Source organism: Bos grunniens, chromosome 4 (assembly GCF_055505025.1).
Source record: "Bos grunniens cultivar Pamir isolate PY7600 chromosome 4, Bosgru_T2T1.0, whole genome shotgun sequence".
In the NCBI taxonomy this organism is placed as follows: Eukaryota; Metazoa; Chordata; class Mammalia; order Artiodactyla; family Bovidae; genus Bos; species Bos grunniens.
Genome location: NC_141168.1, coordinates 1,174,785 through 1,202,389, shown reverse-complemented (window position 1 = coordinate 1,202,389; position 27,605 = coordinate 1,174,785). Strand labels below are relative to the sequence as shown.

General features: G+C 53.1%; 1 protein-coding gene and 1 long non-coding RNA gene across 4 annotated transcripts in view; one reads left to right on the top strand and one right to left on the bottom strand.

Moving 5' to 3' along the window:
- The window catches only part of PTPRN2 (protein tyrosine phosphatase receptor type N2), a 607,146-nt gene that overhangs the window by 286,444 nt on the left and 293,097 nt on the right, over window positions 1–27,605 (bottom strand). The window contains exon 1 of one of the 3 annotated variants that reach the window (XM_086394676.1): window positions 11,310–11,355. The exons of the other annotated variants lie outside the window; for them this stretch is intronic. Within the exon in view, the coding sequence (XP_086250802.1) occupies window positions 11,310–11,340 (31 nt within the window). The 5' untranslated portion in view covers window positions 11,341–11,355. Of the gene's footprint in view, window positions 1–11,309; window positions 11,356–27,605 lie in introns of those variants that run through there. 3 annotated transcript variants of the gene reach the window in all.
- On the top strand, window positions 4,712–7,308 carry LOC147373364 (uncharacterized). Its single transcript, XR_015161827.1, has 2 exons — window positions 4,712–5,288; window positions 6,415–7,308. It is a non-coding gene; the product is annotated as an uncharacterized LOC147373364 (long non-coding RNA).

Sequence of the window (27,605 nt, the reverse complement as noted above, 5' to 3'; positions counted from 1 at the left end):
GAGAAAGCTCTAATTTGAAGAAATACACACACCCCTATCTTCACTGTGGCACTAGTCACAGTAGCCAAGACATGGAAGCAACGTGCACGTCTACCAATAGATGAGTGGTAAAGCTGTGGCATGTACACGCAGTGGAATATTACTCAGCCCTGAAAAAGGATGAAGTGATGCCACGTGCATGGGTGGACATAGAGATCATCATACTAAGTGGAGGAAGTCAGACAGATATCATTATGATACCTCTTACATGTGAAATCCAAAAGAAAAGATACAAATGAGCTTACTTACAAAATAAAAACAGGCTCACAGATATAGAAAGCAAACTTATGGTTACCAAAGGCGTTGGGGACATCTCCCACCCTCCAAGTCCAGAGCTGACCGCGCTCCCCATGGGAACCTGCTTCTGTTCCCACCAGCCTGAGACTCAGTCACCAGGCTGGCTGGACCCCACAGCCCTTTCCTCCTCGAGACCCCTGTCCCACCCCCCTTCAGCTGCCCAACCCCAGCAGCCCCTGGTGGCCTGTCACTGGACATGGTGCTTGCTCCTGCGTGGACGGCAGCTCCTCCAGGTGTGAGACAGTACGGGGTTAGGCTCTCACAGCCCCACAGGGGTGACGACCCCCAGGAGCCTGCGCTCTCTCCCGCATGATCACCAAACGTGCCGTGCACCTTCAGGGCCACAGGGGGCATGACAGCCACCCCAGGACGGGGCGGGGGCAACGCTTTCTGGGGACTGAACCGTGGTGGTGTCTGAGTGACTCCTGTCACTTACACCCTTACAGGGCAGAGGAGTGGCTGGAACTGGACGCTGGGCAGGGGTGCCGAGGCACCGGAGGCGGACGGGGGGCAGGGTGCTGGCCGCTCCCAGCCGAGCAGACGGTCCAGGCGGGCACCCGCCACGTACTGCGTCAGTTACGGCCTCAACGCTGCTGGGTGCAGAGAGGAAGCGAGCAGAAAGGAGGGGGACAGAAGCAGAGAACAGCACCGGGCGGCCTCCTTTGGGGAAGACAGGCTCACCTTGGGGTGAATCCTCAGGAAAGATAAAGGTAAACATAAATGGGAAAGCGCGCACGCTGCCTTCTCCACGGGAGCACTGACCTTCAGACTCGCCTCTTCTTCAAGTTCCCGCAAACAGGAGCCACCAGGGCACCAGAAGACTCAGAGCTGCGGAGTGAGATTGAGGGGGAGGAGGGTGGGGCCCGGGAGCTGAGGGGGGCTCTAGGATGCCTGGGGCCAGGGCCTGAGCTGCCGGCCGGGCCATTTGGTGCTGTTAAGGGTGGATGGACAGCAGCTGCCTGACCGTCCGTGGTTCCCCAAGCACCTCTCCCTTCTCCAGGGGGGTCTTCCCGACCCAGGGATGAGATCTCAGTCTCCTGCACTGCAAGCAGATTCTTTATCATCAGAGCCCCCGGGAAGCCCCTCACTCACTATTCATCTCAAATTAGCCATGAGAGGCTGGCATTCCAGGCCCAGCCCTCATCCCGACAGCCCCTGACACTGTCTGGGACTCAGAGGGTCCTGAGATGCATGGTTCTGCCCATGATCAGGCCGGGTGGGTGGCAGGGGCCGGCCACACCCCAAAGGCTGGCGCCCACTGTCCAGCAGCGGAACGGACCCAGCAGGGGGCCATGGTCAGCACGGAACTCACAGCAGTTCAGGGCGCTTGCTGCCAGGAGGGCCCTGAGAAAACGCGTGGCTCCCCGGGGCTTCTGGGGTCTACGAGCAGGAGGGCGGCTGCACGGGGGGCTGGGGTGGGGGCCAGCTCATTGCATTTCTGGGGGTGTCCCCGGGCCGCGAGCCAGGTGATTTGGGGGTTAGGCAGTCAGCGCCCTGGGAGGCGTCCCATGCTCAGAAAACGGGGTCAACTTTCTCCACCTCTGTTTCTCCTTTCCTGGAGGATGGAGGCTGGCCCAGGTCCTGCAGCAGGCTCTCAGCTCTGTGTACGGAGGACCTGGGCCGCAGGGTGTAGCCAGGCATTGCTTTGTTTGTGAAAGGGAATTTCTGATGTGACCTTACTCATTTTGCTTCCACGCCTGTTGTGAAGAAGGAACATGCAAAGTGGGAGGAGGGCCCCCAGCGCACGCCCGTCACACCCCAGGGCTGCAGCCAGTGGTGGGGGCACCCCTACACCCCTGCCCCCACACCCCGCAGGGCTGCCCTGTGCAGACGGCTGCCCTCCCGGGCTTGAGGAAGCTGCAGAGAAGAGCAAGAGGCCACCCGCTCCCACAAGTCACACAATAATTTCCCTTTTAAATCTGCTCTTGTTTAATCTTTTAATACAGGCTAAATAATGAGTCTCCCCCCTCCCCCAAGAAGAGGTGCATGGGGGCTGTACCCCCCCAACCCTGCCAGGTCCCACTCTGCATCCTGGGCCTGTTTGGGACCGAAGCAGAGTCTCAGCAGGAAGGCCTGCCTGAGCAGGGCGGACGGGACCACAGCTTCATCAGAGGGACCCCAGGGACCTGGTGATCACCATGGAAACAAGGGAGTATGAATAGAGACGAGGCCTGGAAGGAAGCTTTGAGAATGTGGGCTGAATCCTGGGCGCCGACGGGAGGGGTAGGGGGGGTTCGGGAGCGGCCCCCAGGTGGTCTGGGTCCAGGCTGGTGGAGCAGACAGCAAGAAGGCCCCAAGGGAACGGGTCACAAACGGCCCAGAGCTCGAAGGCAGCGAGGGGCTGGAGGACCAGGTCTGGAGGGCAGTGACTGCGGCCCTGGGAGGGGTGGGGGCCGGAGGGAGCGGGCCCGGAAGGGACACAGGAGAGGCCAAGGAGGAGGACCGGGCAGGAGGCGGGGCGGGCGGGGCCCAGGCAGCACGGCAGTGCAGGAATGCTCAGTGGGGATCTAGTTTCCAAGTGGAAGGCTCCAGCGCGCTCACCCCCTCCTCCCTCCGCCTCTGACGGCTGACCATACTCGGGAACAGCATTACAGGGACACACGTCAGGCCAGCTCCGGGCCGTCGGGCCAGCGTCCCACCCAACCACCCAGAGGAGAAGGGCACCCGGGCTGGGCTGGCGGGTCCCGTCTCCAGTCCTGTCCAAGGCCGTGATGTCAGGAGGAGGAGGAGGAGGGCCAAGCGCCAGGAGGGCTGGGCCAGCAAGCGGGTGGAGTCACATTGGCCTGCGGCCCCCAGTTCCCGGGCAGCGCCTTGTCACCCAGGTCGGGGCCAGGCTGCCCTGCCCCAGCCCGCCCAGCGGGTTCAGATGCTGCTCGTGCCCCAGGCCGGCCCGGGACAGCAGCCCTATGGCCCTGGCACAGCCCCTTGGAGCCTGGCTGGGGGGCGCTGCATGGTGAGGCACCGCGCGATGCCCCCAGCACTGGCCCCGTGGATTCCACCCCGACTCACAGGGCCTGCGGCTCGGTGCCCATGGCGGCCCCGCGGCCTCCACAGAGCAGGACCCCCTGTCCGTCCCGGCTGCTCTGCTATGCCAGGGCCTTCCCAGGCCTCACCCAGTTCTCCTGTCTGAAGGCACCAGACTGCAGGCCCCCGGGCTCCTCTGCCTGGTGACCCCTCCACCTGGGGTCCGAAGGAGTTTCTTCTGTCCTGGAGGCCCTGGAGACGGCCCCAGGGGTCACCCTGGTCCCCCTCCCCAGGGGTCACCCTGGTCCCCCCCCAGGGCGTATCCATCTCAGCTTCTGCACCACGCAGTCCTCCCTTATCCGTGTGTGCAGTGTTTCCTCCCTGGTCCCCAAGAAAAGGGGCCACGTCACGTTCAATTCTGCCTCCCCCCGAATACCTAATGTGGGGCCTCGCCTCGTGCACAGTAAAGGCTTGTATTGGTACTTAATATGTTTGGAAATGAATAAGTGAATTTTTGAAGCATTAACCCTTCAAAACACTTCAAGTCCTTCTTCTGACCCATCACGACCTCAAATTTGAATACTTCTGGAAGAAAAAGGAACAGCAAACGCTGGCGGGCAGGTCTGGGGGCTGGCTCCACTCCAGCTCAGGGTGCTCAGTGAGGACACTGAGCTGGTGGATCTTCCGAAAGCTCTTGTGGTAATGAGTAAAGATCTCTGAGTTTCCAGCACCACTTGGAAGTAATGGCCTAATCATTATTAATTCCTTTGATATTTCCTACGATAACATTAATCACAGCCGACTCGCCTGGTGCAAATGGAAGCTCGCAGGCACTCCTGCACGTCCCCCGCCACCCCGCGTCAATTAACCGGAGCGGGTAGTCAGTGTCACGGTGCCTCCAGAGCGAGCGCGCTGCCTGCTCACGCTGATTGAGACGCAGATCCTGAGCCAGTGGAGAAGGAAATCGGGGAGCAAAGAAGCACAGCCCTCCCCTCACCTTCACCACCGCAGCCACACTGACCCTGGACCGAACTCCCAGGGGGTGGGGGCTGCAGACCGAAACATCTCTTCCTGGACTCTTACGTTTTAACTGCCTACGAGGCACAGATGCGGTTTTAAAATGTGCGTTAAATACTCCAGTCAAATACAAGAGTCTGATTCGCAAAGAGACACGGTATACGTGCGTGACATATGGGAAGGCAGAGATTCACACGCAAACTTAGAGCGAGGTACAGGAAAAAACCTTCTTTGCCACTTAAGGTTAAGTTGTCAATTTCCAGGGGATAAAGTGCAGCCGCCGCATGCGGGAGCACCGCGTTCTCCGCCGTGATGGGCATCTGGCCGTCCGGGTGGTGGGAGGGGCGCGCACGGGCCGAGGCCGGGCGCAACGGTGTGGTTGGGGGAGGGTCCCACAAACGGACACCGCCCTCACAAGAAGTCAGCCCATCTCCCACTCTCCCTGCGGGTTCACGTGGCTGTCTTTCTAGTGCCGACAGGTACGCTCGGAGGCGCCGGGGACAAGCCAAGCATGCCTCAGCTCTTCGAGGCTGAGCCCGGAGCCGACGGACAAAGCCGCCGGCCAGCGCGTGCCGCGCTTTCCCGCACACCCTTGCCCCCGCCCCGCCCCGCCCCGCCCCGGCGGAGGCCTCCAGTCCCTGAGCCCGCCGTCTCCTCCCTCGCCCTGCATCTCCATACTCAGGCCGCCGCACTCTGACCTCCCCATCAGCTTCCCCCTCCTCCCAGATCTCTGAGAGTCCCGGCCGGGAGTCTGTGTCCAGTGCTGGGGCCCCCCTCCTGGCGACGCTGCAAACCCTGCCCTCTCCTGGCTCTGCCATGCATGGTCACCTCTGACAGAGCCCGAGGAGCCCTGTCCCCAGGCAGCTGCCTCCTCGCCACGTCTTCCAGACCATCTGGGAGAAGCCCTGAACGCTCAGGCGGGTTCTTCACACGAGCGCCACCTGGGGAGCCCAAATTGACTCAAGCCCCTCGTAAGTGTGTGTTCAGTTGAACCAGATACCCTTAAACCAGATAACAGACAGCGGGTCTCAGACCTAATTCATAATCGCTCTGAGTATTTTGTTTCAGAGGTATCCACGCTCACTTTACCTCGTTATATTGTGTGGTGGTGGGAGCGTTTCTCAAAGTCACTAGGCAACATAAATGCCTTTGTTGAAGCCCCAGAATCACCAGAACCAGATTTCAGATAAGAAAAGTGAGTTGACCTATATTAGAGGTCATTGACAAAGGTCACCGACATGCCATAAACTGTTACAGATTTCACCAAATTTCAAAGGTAAATGTGATGAGTAACAGTAACAGTTTCAATCAAAACTGTCAGTGGTTACGGAAAATGAAATGGACTCCCGGACGTGAACCAGAGGCAGCAGCCCTGGCGTCTAATTAATCAGTGAACTAATTAACGCAGCCGCATGGATTAAGCACAGTCCAGGAGGGAGGAGCTGCTCTGGGTGCTGGGTCCAAGCGTGGACCCTGCGGCAGGTGGCACGGACCTCCCCACCAGCGGCGTCTCCGGACGCCAGGGAGCAGACCAATAACGGCACAAGATTACTTCTGATAGTGACATGGTTCTGACATAAGTAAGAGTGCTGACGAGCAGGTGTGCTTGAGACGCAGGAACCAGGACAGGCCAGCTGAGGGGCTCTGCGGCTGAGCCATCAGTGACCTGGCTCGGGGCCCTGGGGAGCACAAGAGGGCGGAGGGGAGGGGCAGGCAGGTGTGGGGCATCTCGTGGGGCACGGTGGCCACGGGGCAGCAGAAACAGCCATCCATGGAAGCACTGATGCAGCTGTGGTGAGGAGGGGGCCGGCAGGGCGACTCAGGCAAGGGGAGGCCCGCGTGGTCACCCACAGGTTCAGTTCCAGACAGATTTTTAAACAGAGGTGGTGATGGTTGGGTGAGTCTTCACTGCTCGCACTGTTGAGGATGATGGGACGGGTGGGCTGCCCCGGGGGCTCCCTGCCAGGGGCTCCACGCCTCTCCCTCCTGCTCCTCAAGCAGCTCCACTGGGACAGGCTGGCAGGGTCAGTCCGTGTCAGGGGTGCACGATACAATGACTTGTCATACTCATCGCGTTTGCTTGATCCTCCTTTTCAGGGCCAAGCCTCCCCCCCGAGTCAATGCAGATCAAAATCCGCTCCCCGCCCCAAGCAAAGAGGAGTCAGGCCCATGGGGATTTCGGACCACGCTCCCGAGACGGCTCCGCGCGCCAGCACGTCTGAGTTTCCGGCCAGGCAGCCGTCCCTTCGGGCCCACCGTGATAGCGTTTGTGGGACTAACAGAAAGGTATCAATTTTGGCAACTTGAACCAACCCCTCAAAGTCACAAAGCCAGGAAGACAGAAACCAGAGCTAAACGTCTCGAGGCTGAGCGCTGACCACACCGTCCACATTTTCAAGGACTGACACTTTACGGGGCCAGAGAGGGTTCTTCAGCCTCCCCAGATCCCCTCCGGAACCAGGCACGGTTTGAGCCTTTCTTCAGCTGTGCCCTCCTGTCCTTCCCTCCTGCTTCTCTCGGGGCGTGAGGCAGCGTTTCGTCCTCGGGGTGCCGGCGTGCTTCCTCAGGCCCCTGCCGCCTGGCCACCATGGACAGAGCCCAGCAGGGCCTGACCCTGCGCCCTGGGCCACGGCCCGATCTTCACGAGTGCCCTGTGAAGCTGGAAGCTTCGGCTCCGTTACAGGCAGGGGGCCTGGTCGTTGGGGAGGCACAGCGGCTCCCTCAAGCTTACTCAGCCAGGATGCTGCTACAGCCGGAAAATGGACCACGTGTGCCTGGGGCCACCCCACCCCGACCCCCTAGTGCAGCCCCACTGCCCGGCTTTCGTGTTTATCACCCCGTGGCCCTGGGAGCACCCGGGCAGAAGAAACCATTTCTCTTTGCACACTCAGAATCTAACAGAGGACTCCGTACACAGTAGGTGGTTAATGAGTGTGTGTTGAATGGATAACAAAGAAAAAGGAAAAAAATTAAATATTTGAAATACTCAAAGAATGAAGGGCTGGATCTTCCCAACCCAGGGATCGAACCCGGGTCCCCCGCATTGTAGACAGACGCTTTACCATCTGAGCCACCAGGGATGTCCATTATTTAATTTAGCAGGGAAAAAATTCCCAATAGAAAGACATGTTAACTATATAGTATAGTTTAAAAAATACTATCCTTATTCCATGGTTTTCTCTGGAAAAACCACCACTCTAGAATTTCAAACATCAGAGAAAACACTCTTTGCGTGACTGTGGCTGAAGCAGTAATAACAAAGGATATAGTACTGCTGATGCTGGTGAGAGTGGTGGGGGCGACGACAGTGATTGATGCCGGTGAGGTGATGATATTAATGGTGGTGGTGGTGGGGATGGTGTGTTGATCGAGATGGTGGTTACGATAGTGATGGTGGGATGGCGACGCTGATGTGATCGTGGTGATGGTGGTGATGACGATGTCAGCAGCAACACTGTCCTGCGGAGTGTTTGCTATGTACTAGTTATTACCTTAAGTGTTCACGTCATATTTCACTCATCAGAATCCTGTGAAGGAGGTGCTATTTTAACTGTTCTGTAGGTGGAGAAACTGAGGAAGCTTGTCTAAGATTACTTGCTCACCACATAGAAAAGCCAGCACCTTATCCCAGGTAACTCGCTGCAGAGGAGCACTATGTTTTTAGTTCCTTGATTTATTATCAGTATGTGTGGTGTTTCTATGATGTCCGCAAACTGCTCAATGCTGCACCCTTCAAGAGGAGAAGCCAAACTCCCCTCTTGTGGAAGGTGACCTGGATCTAAAAATCCATGTCCAGCAAATAGAATAAAATGGACAAGACTCGGTCTCCAAGGTGCTGTGACTGCCTGCTGGCTCTCTACACCCGGGATCACTTGCCCCGGGGGCAGCCAGCGCTCTGCCATGGACATGCCTCAGAGAGGTTTGTGCAGTGAGGAACTGAGGCCTTCAGCCGACAGGTGTGTGAAGGGGTCACTTCAGAAGTGGCCCTAGTCAAGCCCTCAGGCACAGCTAGACTCCCAAGCAACTCTGAGCCAGAACCATCCGGCTTAGCAGATCTTCGGTCCCATGCAGGGTCAGCACTTAGCCTGCAGTGGCCCCAGGTGTCGGGGAGGTTCCCTTCCATGGAGGAGCTGAGAGCAAGGCAATGGCACAAGCAGCCAGCATCTGCCCTCCTGAGGTCAACAAATCAGCTAAGCCATTTTAAACACACAAAGTTCTGACTCTAGTCATAGATAAAATAGAAGGTGTTTTAAAAACAGTAACTTCTACCCTGGGCTTTTGGGTTGAAAAGGGAGAGTGAAGGCGTTCTCTTCTGAATCTGTACAAATAACACAGATGAAGATGTTTGAACGACTAGAGTTGGCTCAAAAGGTGGGAAAAGATATGCTAACATCCTCGGGGTCATGGAAAGCCACTTAATCCCAGGCCCCCATGCACGCCCCTGACCCCCAGCCTCCCCACGGCACAGTCCTCAGGCAAAATGTATGGATCAGGAACACGCAGAAAACATATGCCAACATCCACTGGATAAACAGACTTTACCCAAGGAGTGACCTCACGTCCTGCAAGAGCCCCACAGAGATTCCAAGGAGGCCCTGCAGACAGAGGTGTGGCAGGGCGCCTCCAAGGCCGCCCTGTGCTGGTGGAAAGTGGGTGGTGGAACTCTACTTCAGCACAGACGGAACTCACTGGAATAAACTCAGCTTGCAAACTTTAACACAGAAAGAAATCTGACTCCAATCATGGATAAAGGAGAAGATTTTAAAAAAACAATAATTTTTTTCTAAAAATAATAATTTTCTGTGTTAAAAGGAGTTTTTCCCTTTGACTTAACCAGGAAGTCCTTCTATTTCTTTATTTTTTAATAATTCAGTTTTAAAATTAAACAAAATCAGTACACCAAGTGACTTAACGATCCAATGTTCTAAAGTCCTTCTGGCTCGTAACTTCTCAGCACCTATGTCTGTTGCATCAGCAGGGCTTGCTCCAGAACCGCCTTGGCTGTTACAAGTGGCCAGAGACCAAGCTGATTAACGGACAACACTTTCGGAATGGCACAGTTACGATCTGAAGACCTCAAGCTCCCTGATCAAGTGAAGCGGTTCTTCACAGGTTTCACAAGTGATGCCTATTGGGAGGCAGAAGTAATCCGAGTATAGCCTCCCAACAGGCATCACCTGGGATCAGTTAGAAATGCAAACTGCCGCCTCACCCAGACCTGCGAGTCACACTCGGGAGACTGGAGAGCAAGCGGTGTTCTCACGAGCCTGACACAGGAGAGACTGAAACGTGATTTCAAAGGATGTGCCCGTTCATGCACGCTCCACCTTCCGCCGCGCAGAGGGCCTCCAGCCACGGCCTCACAGTCCCCGGTGGGCCTGCGTCCAGCAGGGACGGCAGCCAGCATGTGCACGTGTGTGCATGTGTCCATGGTGGGCATACGTGTGTCCGTGCTGCACACGTGTGTGTGCAGGGGCGAGATGCCCATATTTGTGAGTGTCTGCAGGCAGACCTGGCTGACCGATGCCCTGATCACCTCCGTGTGGCCCTGGGCCCTGACGGGCGATTTACACGGTGAGGATGAGACGTGTCCCGGGTCGTGAGAGCGGTCGGGTGCTCAGCAGGTGCTGCCTGGCCCTCGGGATTAGAACTCAGCTGGTTTGCAGGCACCTGCGTGGCCCCGCACAAAGGGAGCTGTGGAGCCGGCGTCAGCAGTGGCGTCCGTGCACAGCCTGCGCTCCCTCGTCACCCTGCACGCGGCGTCCAGCTTGGGGAGGGAGCAGCAGGGTCCTCCTGACACCTTCGCCGTGACTCTGGCCTCCGAGCAGCCCCTCTACAGGCCGGTCCCCCCGCCTCGAGTGGTGCCACGTGCCCCACATACCTGCCGCACAATGTGGCAACTACAGTACTCGTGTCTGCAGGGCAACGCCCGGCCCCAGGCATACTCCACCTTCCCAGCTCGAGCCTTGGGACCTGCCGTGGCTCCTCACAGTGCCCATCCCCCAGCCTGTGTTCTGCTCGGTCCTGGCCCACAGCACCCTCTGCGCGCACCCCCCTCCTTCCCCAAGTCCTGCCCCTCTCCCCAGGTCCCCACGGCCTCCTTCTGTCCCCACCAGACCCCCATCGAGACTACAGTTCTTGCCAGAATTCTGGAAGCATGGCATGTGCTCACTAAAAACTCCCTCTTAAAAAATTAATAAGATGTTCTGGGCCCAATTGACATTTAAACCACTCAGTACATCCTGCATAAGAAGCCTGCATCTAAAGGACACTAAATAACTTAATCACAACCAATCACTCTTTCCTTTCGATGAAAGCAGAAGCTGTCTCATTACAGACCAATTTACACTCTAAACTGGAGAGGCCAAAGCAAGCCATTTGTATCTTGCGAGTTTTACCGTATCTGCCTGTCGACACCCACACTTATGTAGAGGAAGTTATTCTGAGCACGTGGGGTGCTTTCACAAATAATTTCTATGGAAAACAGCAGTCAGACAGTCATACAGGCCCAAGGTGACCTCATTACCAGAATTTGTTCTAGTTGTCATTAGACATATCACACTGTGTCACTCAAAATGGGAAAGAAATAAAGGATACTGCCATATAGCACTAGTGATTAGAGACGAGAAATGCCGTGATGCCATGGAAGGCCTTGGCCGGAGAGGAATATGTATAGTATTGAAGACTCAACCACCCTCAGATCCATCACTGTGGTCTCGAAGGCTCCATCCTTCTGCTGCTCTTTTTAATTATTCCTTCTGTGTGGGACACAGCAAGTGTGTCTTCTACGTGTTGCAAGCCAGCTTCCCTCCTGAGCAAAGTCCTGGGAGACATGTAAGTAACAAGCCCTGAGCCCAGATACTGGGAGCAGAAGAGCCAGCCAGCCATCCCACCAGGTCCCTCAGGGAGGGCGACTCCTGAGCCCCCGTGGATGAGGCCCCTCCTGGAAATGTGACCACGGACTCCAGCACCGACAGGAGGGGTGAGCGTACCTGCATGGGAGACGAGCACATGAGGAGCCATGAGACTACCTCATCCACAGCCAGGAGCCACTGAGCTGGGGAGGCTGAACCATTTGACTCGTTATCACCTGTTGAGCAGCTTGCAGTTTCTACCACGAGGCCTCGGGCAGAACTGGAACATCTCTAGCTTTAGAGTCTTTAAAATCATGGGACTCCGGAGCAGATAAAGGCCCAAGCGGCCCACGCATCCAATCCCTTCATTCTATGAACGCAGAGACGGAAGCCCACAGAGATGCCTGTGGTCACGGCACACTGACCGGGCACACAGGAGCCTCCAGGTGGGTGTTGAGAATAAACAGAATAAACCTGTGGACCCTGCTCCTCAGGCCTCTCACCCGCCCCCTGAGCTACCGCGTGCACGATGGCTTCTCTTTAATTGAACACATTAGGACTGTAGGAAAAGTGCATACCACTGTTGCTAGTGAAAACCAGCATCACTGCCGCAAGAAAGCGATTCTAAAGAGGAGAGCAATGAAAATAAAACACAGTGTTACGTTACACTAAAAAAACAGTAAAGTACTGGGGGAGGACCCTCTTTCAACAAGAAGAGGGCGGGCTGTGCTAAGGAGTAAGCAGGGTCTGCAGCTGATCCTGAGTGCTGGCCCATGTGGGGTGTGGAGGCAGGAGTTGCAGGGGCAGTTTGGGTGGGATGCTGAGCTGTCCAGCAGAGGCAGGATCCAGGTCCACCAGCAGAACCTCACAGCCCCGTGTCCACTCAGTCCTGGTGAAGTCGTGGTTCACAGTGTGAGGTTCTCCACACACATTAACACAGAGAAGCTAAAATAAAAGCCAGACTCGACTTCCCCTGGAAGACACCTGTGGAGGCAGGCTCAGTTCTCATCCCAGCCGGGCTTAGGCGGGAGGCGAGACCGAGGCCAAGCCACACCAGGAGCCTGGGGACCCGGGGGTCACGGCTGATCAGGGCCCTATGGTTTCCAAACAATCGTGCAGGTGTCTCCAGAGTCTAGGCTTGATCACTGCAAACACCTAAGTGTTAGGAATGAACACCAAATAAAACGACCCCGGGACGTCTTCACTTAGGAAGCACTGGAAAGCCCTGTATCTGCCACACAGGCTCCTTGAAGGAGATAAACAGCCAAGGAGTCAGCAGCTCCCGGTGGAGGAGCCGCAGCGCCCAGGAGGGCAGGGCGCCCTCCCACGGGCCGCGGGGCTGACTCTCGGCCCCTCCTCCCCCTGCTCTCGGCTCTGACCCCGATCATTGATCGTCGCCATGTGCTTCCAACGGGCCGCGTATCACAGGGACCACTTTCCGACGGCCAGCGCACTCATTTTCCCACAATGTATTACAGGCGGCTCGCAAGATTTTCCATCACACTTAAATAGATTCAGATTTCTCTGAAGAGCAGGTTTCCCATATCAGTGCAGCAGTCCAGGTTAAGTCCAAGGACGTAGAGGAAAATAGACTTTTTTCTAGGTGGTACGACTTGACATTAAAAAATATTAGCATCTGAGCAGCCACCAGACCCACAAGCCCGGCCCGACGCTCTGGCAGAGCTGACATGCTCACTGCGGGTGTCAATTTTCTTTTCCTTTCAGAAAAGTAATTTCCATGTTGTACCCACGCAGGACTGGGGACTGCTAAAGAGACAGCGCAGCAGGAAACCTCCAGGCTCCGGAAACGCTCAACAAAGAGGGCAGATGCCATTTCAATCACCTGCCCGCCTAGAGGACCACCGCTTCCAGCCAAGAACAGCCCTCCCTTCCCAGCCCAACCCGCACACATGAGGGGGCGGGGCCAGGGCGTCCTGAGAGAGGGGCCAGGGAGACCCCAGAGAGCCCTGGGGGCGGGGCCTGGGGAGGCGCCAGGGAATCATGGGGGTGGGGCCTGAGGAGACTCCGGGGAGCCCTGGGAGGCGGGGCCTGAAAGACCCCAGGGAGCCCTGGGAGGCGGGGCCTGCAGAGGCTCCAGGGCGTCCTGGGAGGCGGGGCCTGAGAGACCCGAGGGCGCCCTGGGAGGCGGGGCCTGAGAGACCCCAGGGAGTCCTGGGAGGCGGGGCCTGAGAGACCCCAGGGAGTCCTGGGAGGCGGGGCCTGCGGAGGCTCCAGGGCGTCTTGGGAGGCGGGGCCTGAGGAGACACACACAGCCGGCGTCACTGCGGCCGTGACATCCTCCCCAGCTTTTCCTTTTCATTTACTTCAGTAAGAATCATGGAGTTTTCCAAGATCTCTGTCCTTAAAACTGACGAAACATAAACAAGCCAACAGAAGACAGCATCCAGGCCCAGGAGGGGGATCGGGGCAAGGGAGCCAGCCCGGCCTCTCTGCACACAGTGGTCACGAACCCCAAAGGTCAGCCTCCCCACTTAGAAACGCCTAGTCATGCTCTGCGGTTTCGGTCCCGTTTCATTCCCGTCTGACTGTCCTGGGGCCTGCCTGTCACTCGGAGACTATTTGGCCAGTCCAGACGCATCTGGAAGATAAAGGCACAAGTCTGGAAAGTGATAATTGTCCATCTCAACTCAACTAGCAGTTATTAAACACACCCAACAGCCTGGAATCATGACCCCCATAGGGCAAGGACTCCAAAGTTTCAGGAGTCCAGAAGCATGATCTGACCCTGACTGCGGGCTTTGGGTCCGCCCTGCACAGGGCTCCACTCCTGACAGGAGGAGGGTTCTGCCTGCTCAACCCTGGGGGCCCGGAGTCAGAGTCTCCCATTTATGGTTAGGATTAGTAACGACCCCATCGGATGGCTTTGGTGAGGGTCCCCTATTCCTGACGCATATACTGTTGTGTGTGCACAGATGTGTGACCTCATTGTGCCTGGGTCCTCCCCTTCCCTGGCCATGCTGAACCCCAGACAGAACCACAGGAGAGGCCTGACCTTCCAGTGCCCGCCACGCCCTTGGGCTCCATGCCAGGTCCCCAGTCCTGCGGCAGCCTCGATGCCCCACTGGCCCCCATGTCCCTGGGAGGGACCTGCCCCTCGACTCAGCCCGCTCCCCAGGGCTCACCCTGCTACCCTGAATGGTCCGCAGCTCAGGCCCAAGGGCCAGTGGAGGCCCCTGTGGCTCCTCCCGCTCTGAGGAGGGACTTCCGTGGTCCAGACCAGGCTCTTTCCTCACAAAACACAGTCTCACAGCTTGGGGGGTGGGGGTGGTTCCAAACATCCATGCCTTCCAGCCCCTCTTCTGGGCGAGCGGCTCTGCCTGGCTGTCAGCCTCAGTCATTTCCATCAGATTCAAGGGGAAAGGCTGTCAGTGGAGCGTCCAGCCCCAAACAAGAACCTCAGACTCTCCACAGGGACCTGCAGTCTGCGTGAGGGCCCTGACTGTGGTCTTCTCAGCCCCAGCGTCTCAGGGACCAGCCTCAGCAGTCACGGCTTTTGTCCTCACTATGAGGATCGGCCGGCAGCCCTGGGAAGCGTCCACGTGTCTGCCTCTCCCTCTTGACCATCGTGTCTCAATAATTAGTGACCAGAGGGGGCAGACTTCCCCCTCGCCCCAGGCAGCTACTATTTAGAGGGGAGACAGGCGGTCAGGAGCTGTCTGGAGCTGGGGCCCCCCTCAAGGAAGGCTGGAAGGAGGGCCAGCCGGTCAGCGGGGTGAGGGTGGTGGTGAGCGGGCATGAGAGGCCCTTGCCTCCCCTGCCAAAGGAGGGGCTGGCAGGCCCGTGGGCTCCCTCTTCCATGTCACAGCTTCCTATAGCCCAGCCTGGAATCCCCGTGATCCCAGGCCAGCCTGGGTGCTGGCGTGCTGGGGGCTGGTCACGAACTGCAACCGGCTTCCCAGCCTGAGCAGAGGCTCCGATGAAGCGGAGGCGTCAGAGCCTGCATGGCACTCACACGGCTCTGGTCAGTCAGAGCACGGTGTGGGCTCCTTACCCGAGGGAGCGGGGCTCCAGCTCACAGAGCAGTCATGCGGCTTGGTGCTCTGCCTTGCACGTGGGGAGGCAGGGCGCTCAGCTTCCATCCCCAAGCGAGGCAGCCGGCGTTTCCTCCAGACGCTTCGTCCTTGGTCTCAGGAGAAGCTGAGCGCTGCTGAGGGCAGGGTCACCTGGGTGCCCAACAGGGACTGACCGGACAACATTGTTAATGTAGGGGCCACTGGGAGAGAAAAACGATTACATCTTTTCTCTCAAAAGTCATTGACCTGCTTCTACAATGTGCCCCGACCCCAAGGACCCAGCATCTTTGAGGCTCCACTCCCACGAGTGGATGAGGGGTTCTGATGGAAACGATCCGAGTCTGTGCTGCTCGGGGTGATGAATGACCTGCGGGGGCTGGGGAGTGGCTACTTCAGCTTCTGTTTTGATTCATCATTTGTTCATCTGATGGAGAGCCTGGTGATGAATCTGCCAAAAAGGGTCCCAACATTCAGAAAACCTGTCTTCTTCTTGGGTGAAACCTCCGGGAAAACGGCCTTTTAGGAGCTGGGGATCTGCTTCCAGTTCTGAGATGAGGGTTTTCCCTTTGGACCTCGGAAGACATGCAGGCTTCACCATCAAACGTCTGAACAGTAACAACAACAATGGAGACAAGGAGGTCCTGGTGAGTCCATGCTGGGCTCTGCGGGCCACTCACTCCCTGGCGGGCCACTCACTCCCTGAGCGCCTGCCGTGACGTCCACACCGCACGGGGCCTGGTGCGGGGCCCCCTCCTCCCCTCACCCCTTCCGCAGGATGGGGAGAGGAGACAGTGAAGTCGACGGGCCGGTGGCTGCAGGGTGGTGGACGGTGAAGCTCTAACGCTTTCTGTCCACGGTCTTGGCTCCAAACACTGCACTTTATCAAACTGAGCCCATACAGCCAGAGATGCGGGGCCTGTCCTATTCGATCGGGAGCGACAACCCCCACGTGGCTATTTAAATGTAAAGTAAAAATTCAGTCCCTTGACTCGACCACCCACAGGGCCAGTGCCTCGGACAACCTGTGGCGAGAGGCGTCCACTGGGGTGCCACCCCCAGAAGTTCTCCAGGACAGCGCCCAGGACGCCCCTGGTCAGCGGGAAGCTCGGCTGTGCAGGCGGTGGGGCGATGAGACGCAGGCACCATTAGACGACTGGGGTGGAAGGTGGGGCAGGTGGGAGGGAGTGCGTGATGCACGCACTGAGCTCCGCAGGCGTGCCCGCTGTGGGGGCGGGGCTCCTCGCGCGCGTCGCCTCCATTTCCCCTGTTGGGCCCCGCAGTCCATCCGTGCTCCTCTTCAGGACGGGAAGGGACCTCGGGGTTGTCTTAGAATGGCAGCACCGGCTCTGCAGGTCGGATCTCCCAGGCTCCAACTGCTGGCAGAGGTCTCCATCCGCCCGAGTCGATGTTGCTCCGGCCTTTGGGGTTTAGTCTGTCTGTCCATCTTCGTCCTCCTTCAGATAAACAGCAAGCCATCTTCACAGCTTGTCTCCCAAATGGACCTGTCAAGTGCTGGCTCCCTGGTTTCTCAACAACTTCAAGGCCACCAGGCGCAGAGGAGCCGCAGTGGAGACTCTGGACCAGCAGGTGCCCGGGGCCTCCACCGCCACGGGAGCGATGGCAGGGGTGGGCTGGAAGGGGGTCTGCGCTCGGCCAGTGATGCGCTTGAAGCTCAGACACCTACAGGACTTGCCTCAGCTCTCGCTACAACCAGAGCCAGAATTTGGAATCCTGGCAGCGAAGCCAGGGCTTTTCCTAGGGGCCAGAGGGTGGCAGAGCAGACCCCCACACCTACTGGGGGCTGGATGTGCAGACACGTAGGCAGTGTTGTAACCGGTGGGGTACGAGCTGTGAAAGCGCGAGCGGGAGTCCAGCCACTTCCGTGACGCAATTCTCAAGCGATTCTAAAGGTGCACAGCCGCTTAAAACACAGTAAGACTGTTCACGTGTCTAGAGAGCTGATCTGCCGTGTTCACTGCGGCGTCTCACCCAGAACCAGATCTGTCTGAAGGAGACCACTGGGTTAAGGCAACATTTCTGAGACAGTCCGGACACAAACGCCCTGCCCCTCAGAGTCAGAAAACAGAGGAGCACCGTAAACGAGACAGACTATCTCCACGACCAGGACAGGGGTTGTAAGTAAAGACATGGGCTGCGAGACTGACACCAAGAAACATCCGATGCCGTTTCTCTCGGAGTAAGATCAGCAGCCCCAGGGTACACGCGGCGGCCCCCCAGCACCTCGGGGTGAGGTGGGAGCCTCGTCCTTCCCACACGCCCTTGTGAGAGACAGCCTGCAAACTGGCCGGGCTGCCGGCCACCCAAGCAGGAGTGGCCAGCACTGACCATGGGGAAGCCCCATTCAGGGACGCGGTGCCCGGCTCCTGCAAGCCCCCTGCGGGTGCTGTCACCGTTCACTCACTCACTCATTCATTACTCACTCACTCTCACTTGCTGACTCACTCATCACTTACTCACTCATTCACTCATTCATTCATTCATACTCACTCATGCATGCATTCACTCATTCACTTAATCATTCACTCACTCACTCATTCACTTACTCATTCATTACTCATTCACTAACCTGGTCACTCATTCACTCACCCATTCACTTATTCATTCATTCACTCACTCACTCAGCTGTCCTCAGTGCTAGCTCAGTTGAGGACAGAAGGTGCAGGACTCAGCCCCTGGGGAGGGGGAGGGCACCAGGACCCCTGTGCCTGGTTAAGAGGCTGTGTTAGGTAGTGAGGAGGAGAATGCTGGATGCTGCAGCCTCTCGCTGGATGACCACTCTGGGCCTGATGCTTCGCACAGCAGACTGCACCCAGAAAGCTTAAGGATGCCAAAGGAATAGGTGGACGAAGAGCCCCTGAAATCCCCACACAGCACGTGAGGCCTAGACCAAGCGCACAGCCGAGGAGGATGTAGGAAGGGAATCTCCTTGCCCAGCCCCTCCAGGAGCACACGGCCTGTTGAGCAGAGGGCCAGGCGCTCAAGGCCCGGTGGTCATTCACAGAAACACCTCTGGGCCGTGGGGTCCAGCCTGCAGGGAGCGAGAGGAAGGGGTGGGGAGGGACAGCGCTGGCTGGGTCAGGGCCCGGAAGGCCTCCAACAGATGCTGGGCCGCAGCTGCTCCACCCAGGTGTGGGGCCAGGCCGGGGCACCCTCCCTTCACTGGTCATGGATGGAGGCAGCAGCCTGAAGGTGCCTGGGAACAGCGTGCCGCCCTCTTGGGACTGTGGGCTCCATCGGGAAGCTGACCAGCACAGCACAGGCTCCTCAGTCTTTGCAGCAGACCATGGCTCAGAACCCTCGCAGGAGGCAGCGGCCTCCCCTCTGGGCTCATTAGCCCTTCCCTCCCCTGGTGTCTGAGGTCCCTGACAAAATGGAATAAAGTTTCCCAGGTTCTCTCCTGTTTAAAGAATAGCCTGCTTGTCTAATTACTTCAAGTGTATCTATTAATTTCATCACTGCTGCTGACTTAATCAGAAACTTCATTTACAATTTTATAAACTGCAAAACTCATTTGCTACCTACTGTCATGCATTATGGCCAACTTGTCAGCACCTTGTTCCCCATTTGATGTTTCTCATTTCCCCGAGTTCCAGAAAATTTATACTGAGCTAAAATAAACTGGTCCAAGTGGAAGCTGTGTTTTAGCATCTCACGTAAAATGCTTTGTGACCCGGAGATGTGGAAAAGGCACACAATCGCTCTGTTAATGCTTCCAGTGTCCAGTTTTGGGGAAAAGAATGAATATTATCACCTGAAAGAGACCAATGTGATATCAGCCTGAGAAAAGCACATGGGTTTCAGCTACCGCTGCGTGTCTCCTGGACACGTCCACTCGCCCCATCCCGCCCCAGGAGAACTCTCACACCCTTGAGACAAGCTCTGATCGAAACCGAGAGACCTCCATCCCACCCCTCCCTGACCCGCCTCAGCCTCCACCACAGGGCTGCTGCTCGTACCGGCAAACGTCACGTTAACCAAGGTGCTCCAAATGGACTGGACGCGTCCCTCTGCTGTCATCGATGCCTCACCTTTCACACAGGAAGGGGTTAAAAATCGAGCCTGTTTTGCTGCTGGTTTACGTTATATTTCTCTGAGGTAATAGAATCGGACAAATCATATCATCTGCCGACAGTTTAATTTCAGGACCGTGTAACACGACATTCGTGTGTGAGAATGTTTATCCCCTTGCTTTCTGTGCTCCCTAAATTTTGTTTCCATTTTTAAAAATTTGTGACAATATATTATTCCTGGAGGTTTTATAAACCATGTCCTTCAAGCAAATAAATGTAAATTTCACTCTGACTCTGAGTTCATTTTCAAAGAACGGCTTGAGAAGTGTTACATCCACTTCGCCAAATTTTATGTCTAAAATGCTTATTTCTGTTTTTCACACAATAGAGATACCCACGATGATGATTTTAGAGCCTCTAGGAGCGTAAGACGTGCTGCAGAAATGCCAATGCCTCGTAAACAAGATGTGCGACAGTCGCTTCCCTTCGGCCTGGAAGCTGCAGGATGGCCTGCTCGAGAGGCGAGGAGAGGCGGCCATCGTCCAGGCCGCTGTGAGTGCCAGGCCTCTTCCTAAGGGCACTACAGCTTACGGTAATGAGATGGAAAGGTTACCATAGTTGTCTCTGTTGATTTCTTCTAGAAAATGCAGAGGAGAGAAAGGTCACCAAGCCTTGTCTGGAACCCACCGATCCAGCACTGACAGAAACCTGGAGCTGCTGACAGGGCCGCCTGAGCGGCATCATCGGCAGATCCAGTCAGGCACACACACATCTCTTCTGCGCTTGAAAAAGTAAGAACCCCAAGATCAGTGCTTCCAGTGGGGAGTGAGACCAGCTCCATTCCACGCTGACCCCACGCATGCAGTTAACCAGCAACGGAGGAGTCCTGCAAATGCTGACCACTAGGGAAAAGTCCCAGCCGGTGGCTCGGCTGGTAGAGAATCCTCCTGCGATGCGGGAGACCCTGGTTTGACTCCTGGGTCGGGAAGATCCCCTGGAGAAGGGATAGGCTACCCACTCCAGTACTCTTGGGCTTCCCTGGTGGCTCAGCTGGTAAACAATCCGCCTGCAATGCAGGAGATCTGGGTTCACTCTCTGGGTTGGGAAGATCCCCTGGAAGAGGGAAAGGCTACCCACTCCAGTATTCTGGCCTGGACAATTCCATGGACTGTATAGTCATGGGGTCGCAAAGAGTCAGACACAACTGAGCAACTTTCATTTTCAGAGAAAAGTTCAGTTTTAGAGATGGTGCAGTAGCATCTCATTCATTTAGCATAAATTCATTTAGCATAAAGTAGGTAAAAGTTATTCCAAAAAAATGTATTTCCAGGGTAACTTAAACATACATACTAAGAGCCCATTTGAGAGGCTTTAAATTAAAGTCTTTTGTAAAAGGATTGCTTATTTCTCTGATGCCTTGAGCCTGGCAGAATAAATAGACACTCATTCACGCTTGACGACCAGAGGCCTCATTTCACATATCAGCACAGGGCTTTTGGTCACACCCAAGGCCTGAGATGCTGTGGGACAGGAGGTTGCTGCCCCCATTCCAATGGTCCTATTTGGCTGTGGAAGGGAAGGCCCATCCCTACTTTAATAGCATCTTTCTGCTTTGAATAAAGCCCACCTCTACACACAGAAGATTTTAGAAGTTCACCAATTTATGAACACAGATGGGCTCATGGAATGTGACAGTCAAGTCGTCTTTGAAAATGACTGAAGATGTTCATCATGGGGTCTCCATGGTGTCTTCACCAACACAAGATCCTGTCTGCATGCCATTGCTAAAGAAGACAGAATGGGCCTCTGTGACACTGAAAATGACTCTCACAGTGTCCTCTGCTTCCTTGGGAAGCCTACAGATGGCTTTTAAAAGAACAGCACCATTGTCCATATCTCCCAATTAGCATTAAGGGCTGGTAGAAGCTCTTCTCTGTTACCTTCGTCTTTGAAACCCTTTACTGGAACGGTTCTAAGAGCGCCATCACCCTCAGTCGCGGGCACAGGTGCTTGGTTCCACCCCAGTTCAAAGCATCCATCCAGCCGGAAGAGGGAGCACGTGCTCACAAGAGCCCTGAACAACCAGTCATCACAACCAGAATAACAGCGTCTGGTAACACAGAACTGCAGACCAGGCTGAGCACACATTATGTGCTTGGGTTCACAAGAAGATGTGGGCCAAGAGAAATACAATAACAACACAAAACAAACAAAAGCACACAGAACCTACAGGATTAACAAAAGCAGTGTTTAGAGGAGAGTGCACAGGAATACAGGTCTTCTTCAAACAAATAAGAAAAATCTGAAGTAAACAACCTAACCTAACATCTAAAAGAATTAGCAGAAAAAAAGAACAAACAAAAGCTAAAGGCAGTAGAAGAAAGGAAATAATAAAGATCAGAGATGAAATAGAGATTAAGAAACAGAAGTAAAAGTCAATAAAACCAAGAGCTAGCTCATTGAGAAGGTAAACAAAACTGACAAACTTCTGGCCAGGCTCCCTAAGAAGCAAAGGGAGATCAGCAAAACAAATAAAATAATAACTAAAAGAGGAGAAATCACACTTGTGCTGCAGAAATACCAAAAAAAAAAAAATATGGACAATTATATGCCAACAAACTGGACAACCTAGAAGAAATATAACAGTTTCTAGAAACATATAACCCACCAAAACTGAATCAAGAAAAAAATAGATACTTTGAGCAGACTGGTCACTAGAAGTGAAACGCAACCTGTAACTAAAGGAAAACAACAACAACTCTCTGAATGTAGACGTCCAGGACGAGATGGCTTCACAGGTGAATTCTACAAAACATACAAAGAATTCATACAGAGCCTTTTTGGACTCTTCCAAGAGACTGAAGAGGAAGGATCACTCCCAAAGTCGTTCAATAAAGCCACCATCATGCTGACACCAAAATCAGACAAAGACACTACCAATAAAGAAAATTATGGGCCAATATCTTTGATGAATATATATGCAAAAGTTCTCAACAAAATATTAGCCAACCAAATCCAATAAAAGATCATACGCCATGATCAAGCTGGATTCATTCCACAGTCACAAGGATGGTTCAACGTACGCAAATCAATCAATGTGGTGCACCACGTGAACAAAAGAGAAGACTGAAGTCACATGATCACTTCAATAGACGCAGAAGAAAGCATTTGATAAAATTCAACATCCATTCATGATAAAAACACTTACCAAAGTGGGTGTAAAAGAAACAGAGTTCAACATAATAAAAGCTATTTATGACAAACCTACAGCCAATATAATATGTAACAGTGAAAAGCTGAAAGCCTTGTCACTAAAATCTGAAACAAGACAAGGATGCCCATTTCTATTCCCCATGCTATTGGAAATCCTAGCCACAGCAATCAGGTAAGAAAAAGAAATAAACACTATCCAAATTGGAAGAGAAGAGGTAAGATTGTCATTATATGTAGACAACATGATACTATATATAGAGAACCTTAAAGACTGCACACAAATACCATTAGAACTAATAAATGAATTCTGTAAGGTAGCAGGACACAAGACCAACATGCAGAAACCGGCTGCATTTCTTTATACTAACAAAGAAATATAACAAAGGGAAAGTAGAAGAACAATCCCTTTTAAAACTGCATCAAAAAAATAACAAAATACTTATGAATAAACCTGACCAAGGAGGTACGGACTCATATGCTGAGAAGTATGAAACACTGATAAAGGAAATTGAAGATGTTTCAAAGAATGGAAAACATCCCATGCTCTTGGATTAGAAGAATTAATCCTGTCAAAATGGCCATACTACTAAAGCAATATACAGATGTAGTGTTATCCCATCACATAGGGCTTCCCTGGTGGCTCAGGAGTAAAGAATCCACCTGCCAACATAGCAGATATGGATTCAATCTCTAAGTTGGGAAGATTCCCCTGGAGAAAGAAATGGCAACCCACTCCAGTCTTTTGCCTAGAGAATTCCATGGACAGAGGAGCCTGGGGGGCTACAGTCCATGAGGTCACAATAGAGATATGACTTGGCAACTAAATAATATCAACAAACAACAACTATCAAATTACCCATGACATTTTTCACCAATAGAACAAATAATCCTAAAATTTATATGCAACCACAAAAGACTCAGAACTGCCAAAGCAATCCTGAAGGAAACAAACAAAGCTAGAGGCATAACCATCCCAGACTTCAGACAATATTACAAAGCTACAGTGATCAAAACAGCCTGGTATTGGCAAAAAAACAGACATGTGGATCAATGAAACAGAACAGAGAGCCTAGAAATGAACCCATACATCGATGGCCAATTAATCTTCAGTAAAGGCGACAAGAACACACAATAGAGAAAAAGCAGTCTCTTCAGCAAGTGGTTCTGGGGAAACTGGACGGCTGCACGTGAACTAATGAAGCTGGGCCACTGCCTCACACCATCCACAGGGATAAACTCAGAATGGCCTAAGTGCTTACACAGAAGACGGGACACTAGGAAACTCCTAGACAAGAACGTAGGCAGACATTCTCTGACAGAAATTGTACCAGCATTTTCTTAGGTCAGTTTATCAAGGCAACAGAAATAAAAGCAAAGATAAACAAGGGGCACCCGATCAAACTTATAAGCTTCTGCACAGTGAAGGAAACCAGAAACAAAACCAGCAGTCCACGCACAGACTAGCAGAAAATACTTGCAAATGATGTGCCCAAAAAGGGCTTAATTTCCAAAATATACAAACAGGATATGCACGTCAGCAACAATGAAACAAACAATACAATTTAAAAAATGGGCGGAAGACCTGAAGAGATGTTTCTCCAAAGAAGTCAAACAGATGGCCAGCAGACACAAGTAAAGATGCTCAACATCACTAATTGTTGTCGTTACTGCTCAGTTTCTAAGACGTGTCTGACTCTTTGTGACCCCGGTGGACTGCCAGGCTTCTGTCCTCCACTATCTCCCAGAGTTTGCTCAAACTCAAGTCCATTGAGCTGGTGAAGCCATCCAACCATCTCATTCTCCATTGTCCCCTTCTCCTCCTGCCTTCATTCTTTCTCAGCATCAGGGTCTTTTCCAATAAGTCAGCTCCTCACATCAGGTGGCCCAAGTGTTGGAGCTTCAGCTTCAGTCCTTCCGATGAATGTGCTCTCCTTAGTTGCTCAGTTGTGTCTGACTCTCTGCGACCCCATAAACGGTAGACTGCCAGGATCCTCTGTCCATGGGGATTCTCTTGGCAAGAACTCTGGAGTGGGTTGCCATGCCCTCCTCCAGGGCATCTTTCCAACCTAGGGATGGAACCCAGGTTTCCCGCATTGCAGGTGGTTTCTTTATCATCTGAGCCACCAGGGAAGCCCAAGAATACTGGAGTGGGTAGCCCATCCCTTCTCCAGGGGATCTTCCCAACTCAGGAATGAAACCACGGTATTCTGAATTACAGGCAGATTCTTTACCAGCTGAGTTACCATTCAGGGTTGATTTCCTTTACGACTGACTGGTTTGATCTCCTTGAAGTCCAAGGGGCTCTCAAGAGTCTTCTCCAGCCTCACAGTTTGATAGCATGAATTCTTCAGCACTCAGCCTTCTTTATAGTCCAACTCTCACATCTGTACATGACTAATGAAAAAACCATAGCTTTGATTGTATGGACCTTTGTCGGCAAAGTGATGTCTCTGCTTATTAATACACTGTCTTGGTTGGTCATAACCTTCCTTCCAAGGAGTAAGCATCTTTTAATTTCATGACTGCAGTCACCATCCTCAGTGATTTTGAAGCCCAGAAAAATAAAGTCTGACACTGTTTCATTTCCCCACCTATTTGCCATGAAATGATGGGACCAGATGCCATGATCTTAGTTTTCTGAATGTTGAGATTTAAGCCAGCTTTTTCACTCTCCTCTTTCACTTTCATCAAGAGGCTCTTTAGTTCCTCTTTACCTTCTGCCATTAGGGTGGTCTGCACAGAAGTTAAATAAGCAGGGTGACAATATACAGCTTTGTACTCCTTTCCCAATTTTGAAGCGGTCAGTTGTTCCATATTCAGTTCTGTTGCTTCTTGACCTGCATACAGGTTTCTCAGGAGACAGGTAAGGTGGTCTGGTATTCCCATCTCTTTACGAATTTTCCAGTTTGTTGTAATCCACAGAGTCAAAGGCTTTAGCATAGTCAATGAAGCAGAAGCAGATGTTTTTCTGGAATTCCTTTGCTTTCTCCACGATCCAGTGAATGTTGGCAATCTGACCTCTGGTTCTTCTGGAAATTCTCAGTTCATACACTGCTGAAGCTGAGCTTGAAGGATTTTGAGCATTGCCTTGCTAGCATGTGAAATGAGCATAATTGTACAGTAGTTTGAACATTATTGGGCATTGCCCTTATTTGGGGTTGGAATAAAAACTGACCTTTTCCAGTCTGTGGCCACTGCTGAGTTTTCCAAATTTGCTGACACACTGAATGAGCACTTGAATAGCATCGTCTTTTAGGATGTGAAATAGCTCATCTGGAATTCTGTCACACCCACTAGCACTGTTTGTACTAAGGCTTCCTAAGGCCCACTTGACTTCACACTCCAGGATGTCTGTCTCTAGGTGAGTGACCACACCACTGTCGTTATCTGGGCCATTAAGACCTTTTTTGTGTAGTTCTTCTGTGTATCCTTGTCACCTCTTCTTTTTTTAAACTTTAAGCATCTTACTTTGTATTGGATATAACCGATCACCAACGCTGCGGGAGTTTCAGCTGAACAGTGAAGGAGTCAGCCACACACGTGCCCATCCCCCCACGCCCCACTCCCACCGAGGCCGGCACACGACACTGAGCGAGCTCCACGTGCTGTGCATTAGGTCCTGTGGTTATCCAGTGTAAATACAGTAGTTTGTACATGACTTCCCCAGACTCCCTCACTGTCCCTTCCCCCTGGCAACCATGTATTTGTTTTCTAAGTCTGTTGAGTCCCGTCTGTTTTGCAAGTAAGTTCAATTGTATCATTTCTTTGTAGAGTCCACATATTAGGGATGTCATACCATATTTTACCTTCTCTGACTTACTTCACTCAGTCTGACACTCTCTAGGCCCATCCATGTCTTGCCACCTCTTCTTAATCTCTTCTGCTTCTGTTAGGTCCTTACCACTTCTGTCCTTTATCGTGCCCATCCCTGCATGAAATGTTCCCTTGATCTTGCCAATCTTTCTTGAGATCTCCAGTCTTTCCCATTCTGTTGCTTTCCTCTACTTCTTTGCATTGTTCACTGAAGAAGGCCTTCCCATCTCTCCTTGCTATGCTTCGGAACTCGGCATTGTCAGGGTTTCCTTTCCCTTTCTCCTTCTGCTTCTTCTTTTTTCAGCTGTTTGTAAGCCCTCCTCAGGCAGCCATCTTGCCTTCCTGCATTTCTTTTTCTTTGGGATGGTTTTGGTCAGTGCCTCATGCACAATGCTATGAATTTCTGTCCATAGTTCTTCACGCATTCTGCCTATCAGATCTAATTCCTTGAATCTATTTGTCACCTCCGCTGTATAATCATAAGGGATTTGATTTAGGTCAGACCTGAATGGCTTAGTGGTTTTCCCTACTTCCTCCAATTTAAGCCTGAATTTTCAATAAGGAGCTCATGATCTGAGCCACAGTTAGCTCCAGGTCTTGTTCTTGCAAACTGTATAGAGCTTCTCCATCTTTGGCTGCAAAGAACATAACCAATCTGCTTTCAGTATTGACCATCTGGTGATGTCCATGTGTAGAGTCATCTCTTGTGTTGCTGGAAAAGGGTGTTTGCCATGAGCAGTGCGTTCTCTTGACAAAACTCTGCTAGCCTTTCCCTTGCTTCCTTTTGTTCTCCAAGGCCAAACTTGCCTGTTATTCTGGGTATGTCTTGACTTCCTACTTTTGCATTCCAATCCCATATGATGAAAAGGACATCTTTTTTGGGTGTTAGTTCTAGAAGGTCTTGTAGGTCTTCATAGAACTGATCAACTTCAGCTTGTTTGACATCAGTGGTTGCAGCACAGACTTGGATTACTGTGATGTTGAGTGGTTTGCCTTGGAAACGAACTGAGATCATTGTCATTTATGAGACTGCACCCAAGAACTGAATTTCAGCAAATTCCAGGAGATAGTGAAGGACAGGGAAGTCTGGCATGCTGCAGTCCACAGAGTCGCAAAGAGGGAGACCGAACTTAGTGACTGACCAACAGCAACTGCATTTCAGACTCTTTTGTTGACTGTGAGGGCTGCTCTATTTCCTCTAAGGGATTCTTGCCCAGGTAGTAGATATAATGGCCATCTGAATTAAATTCACCCATTCCCGTCCATCTGAGTCCACTGATTCCTAAGATGCTGATGTTCAATCTTTCCATCTCCTGCTTAACCACATCCAATTTCCCTTGATT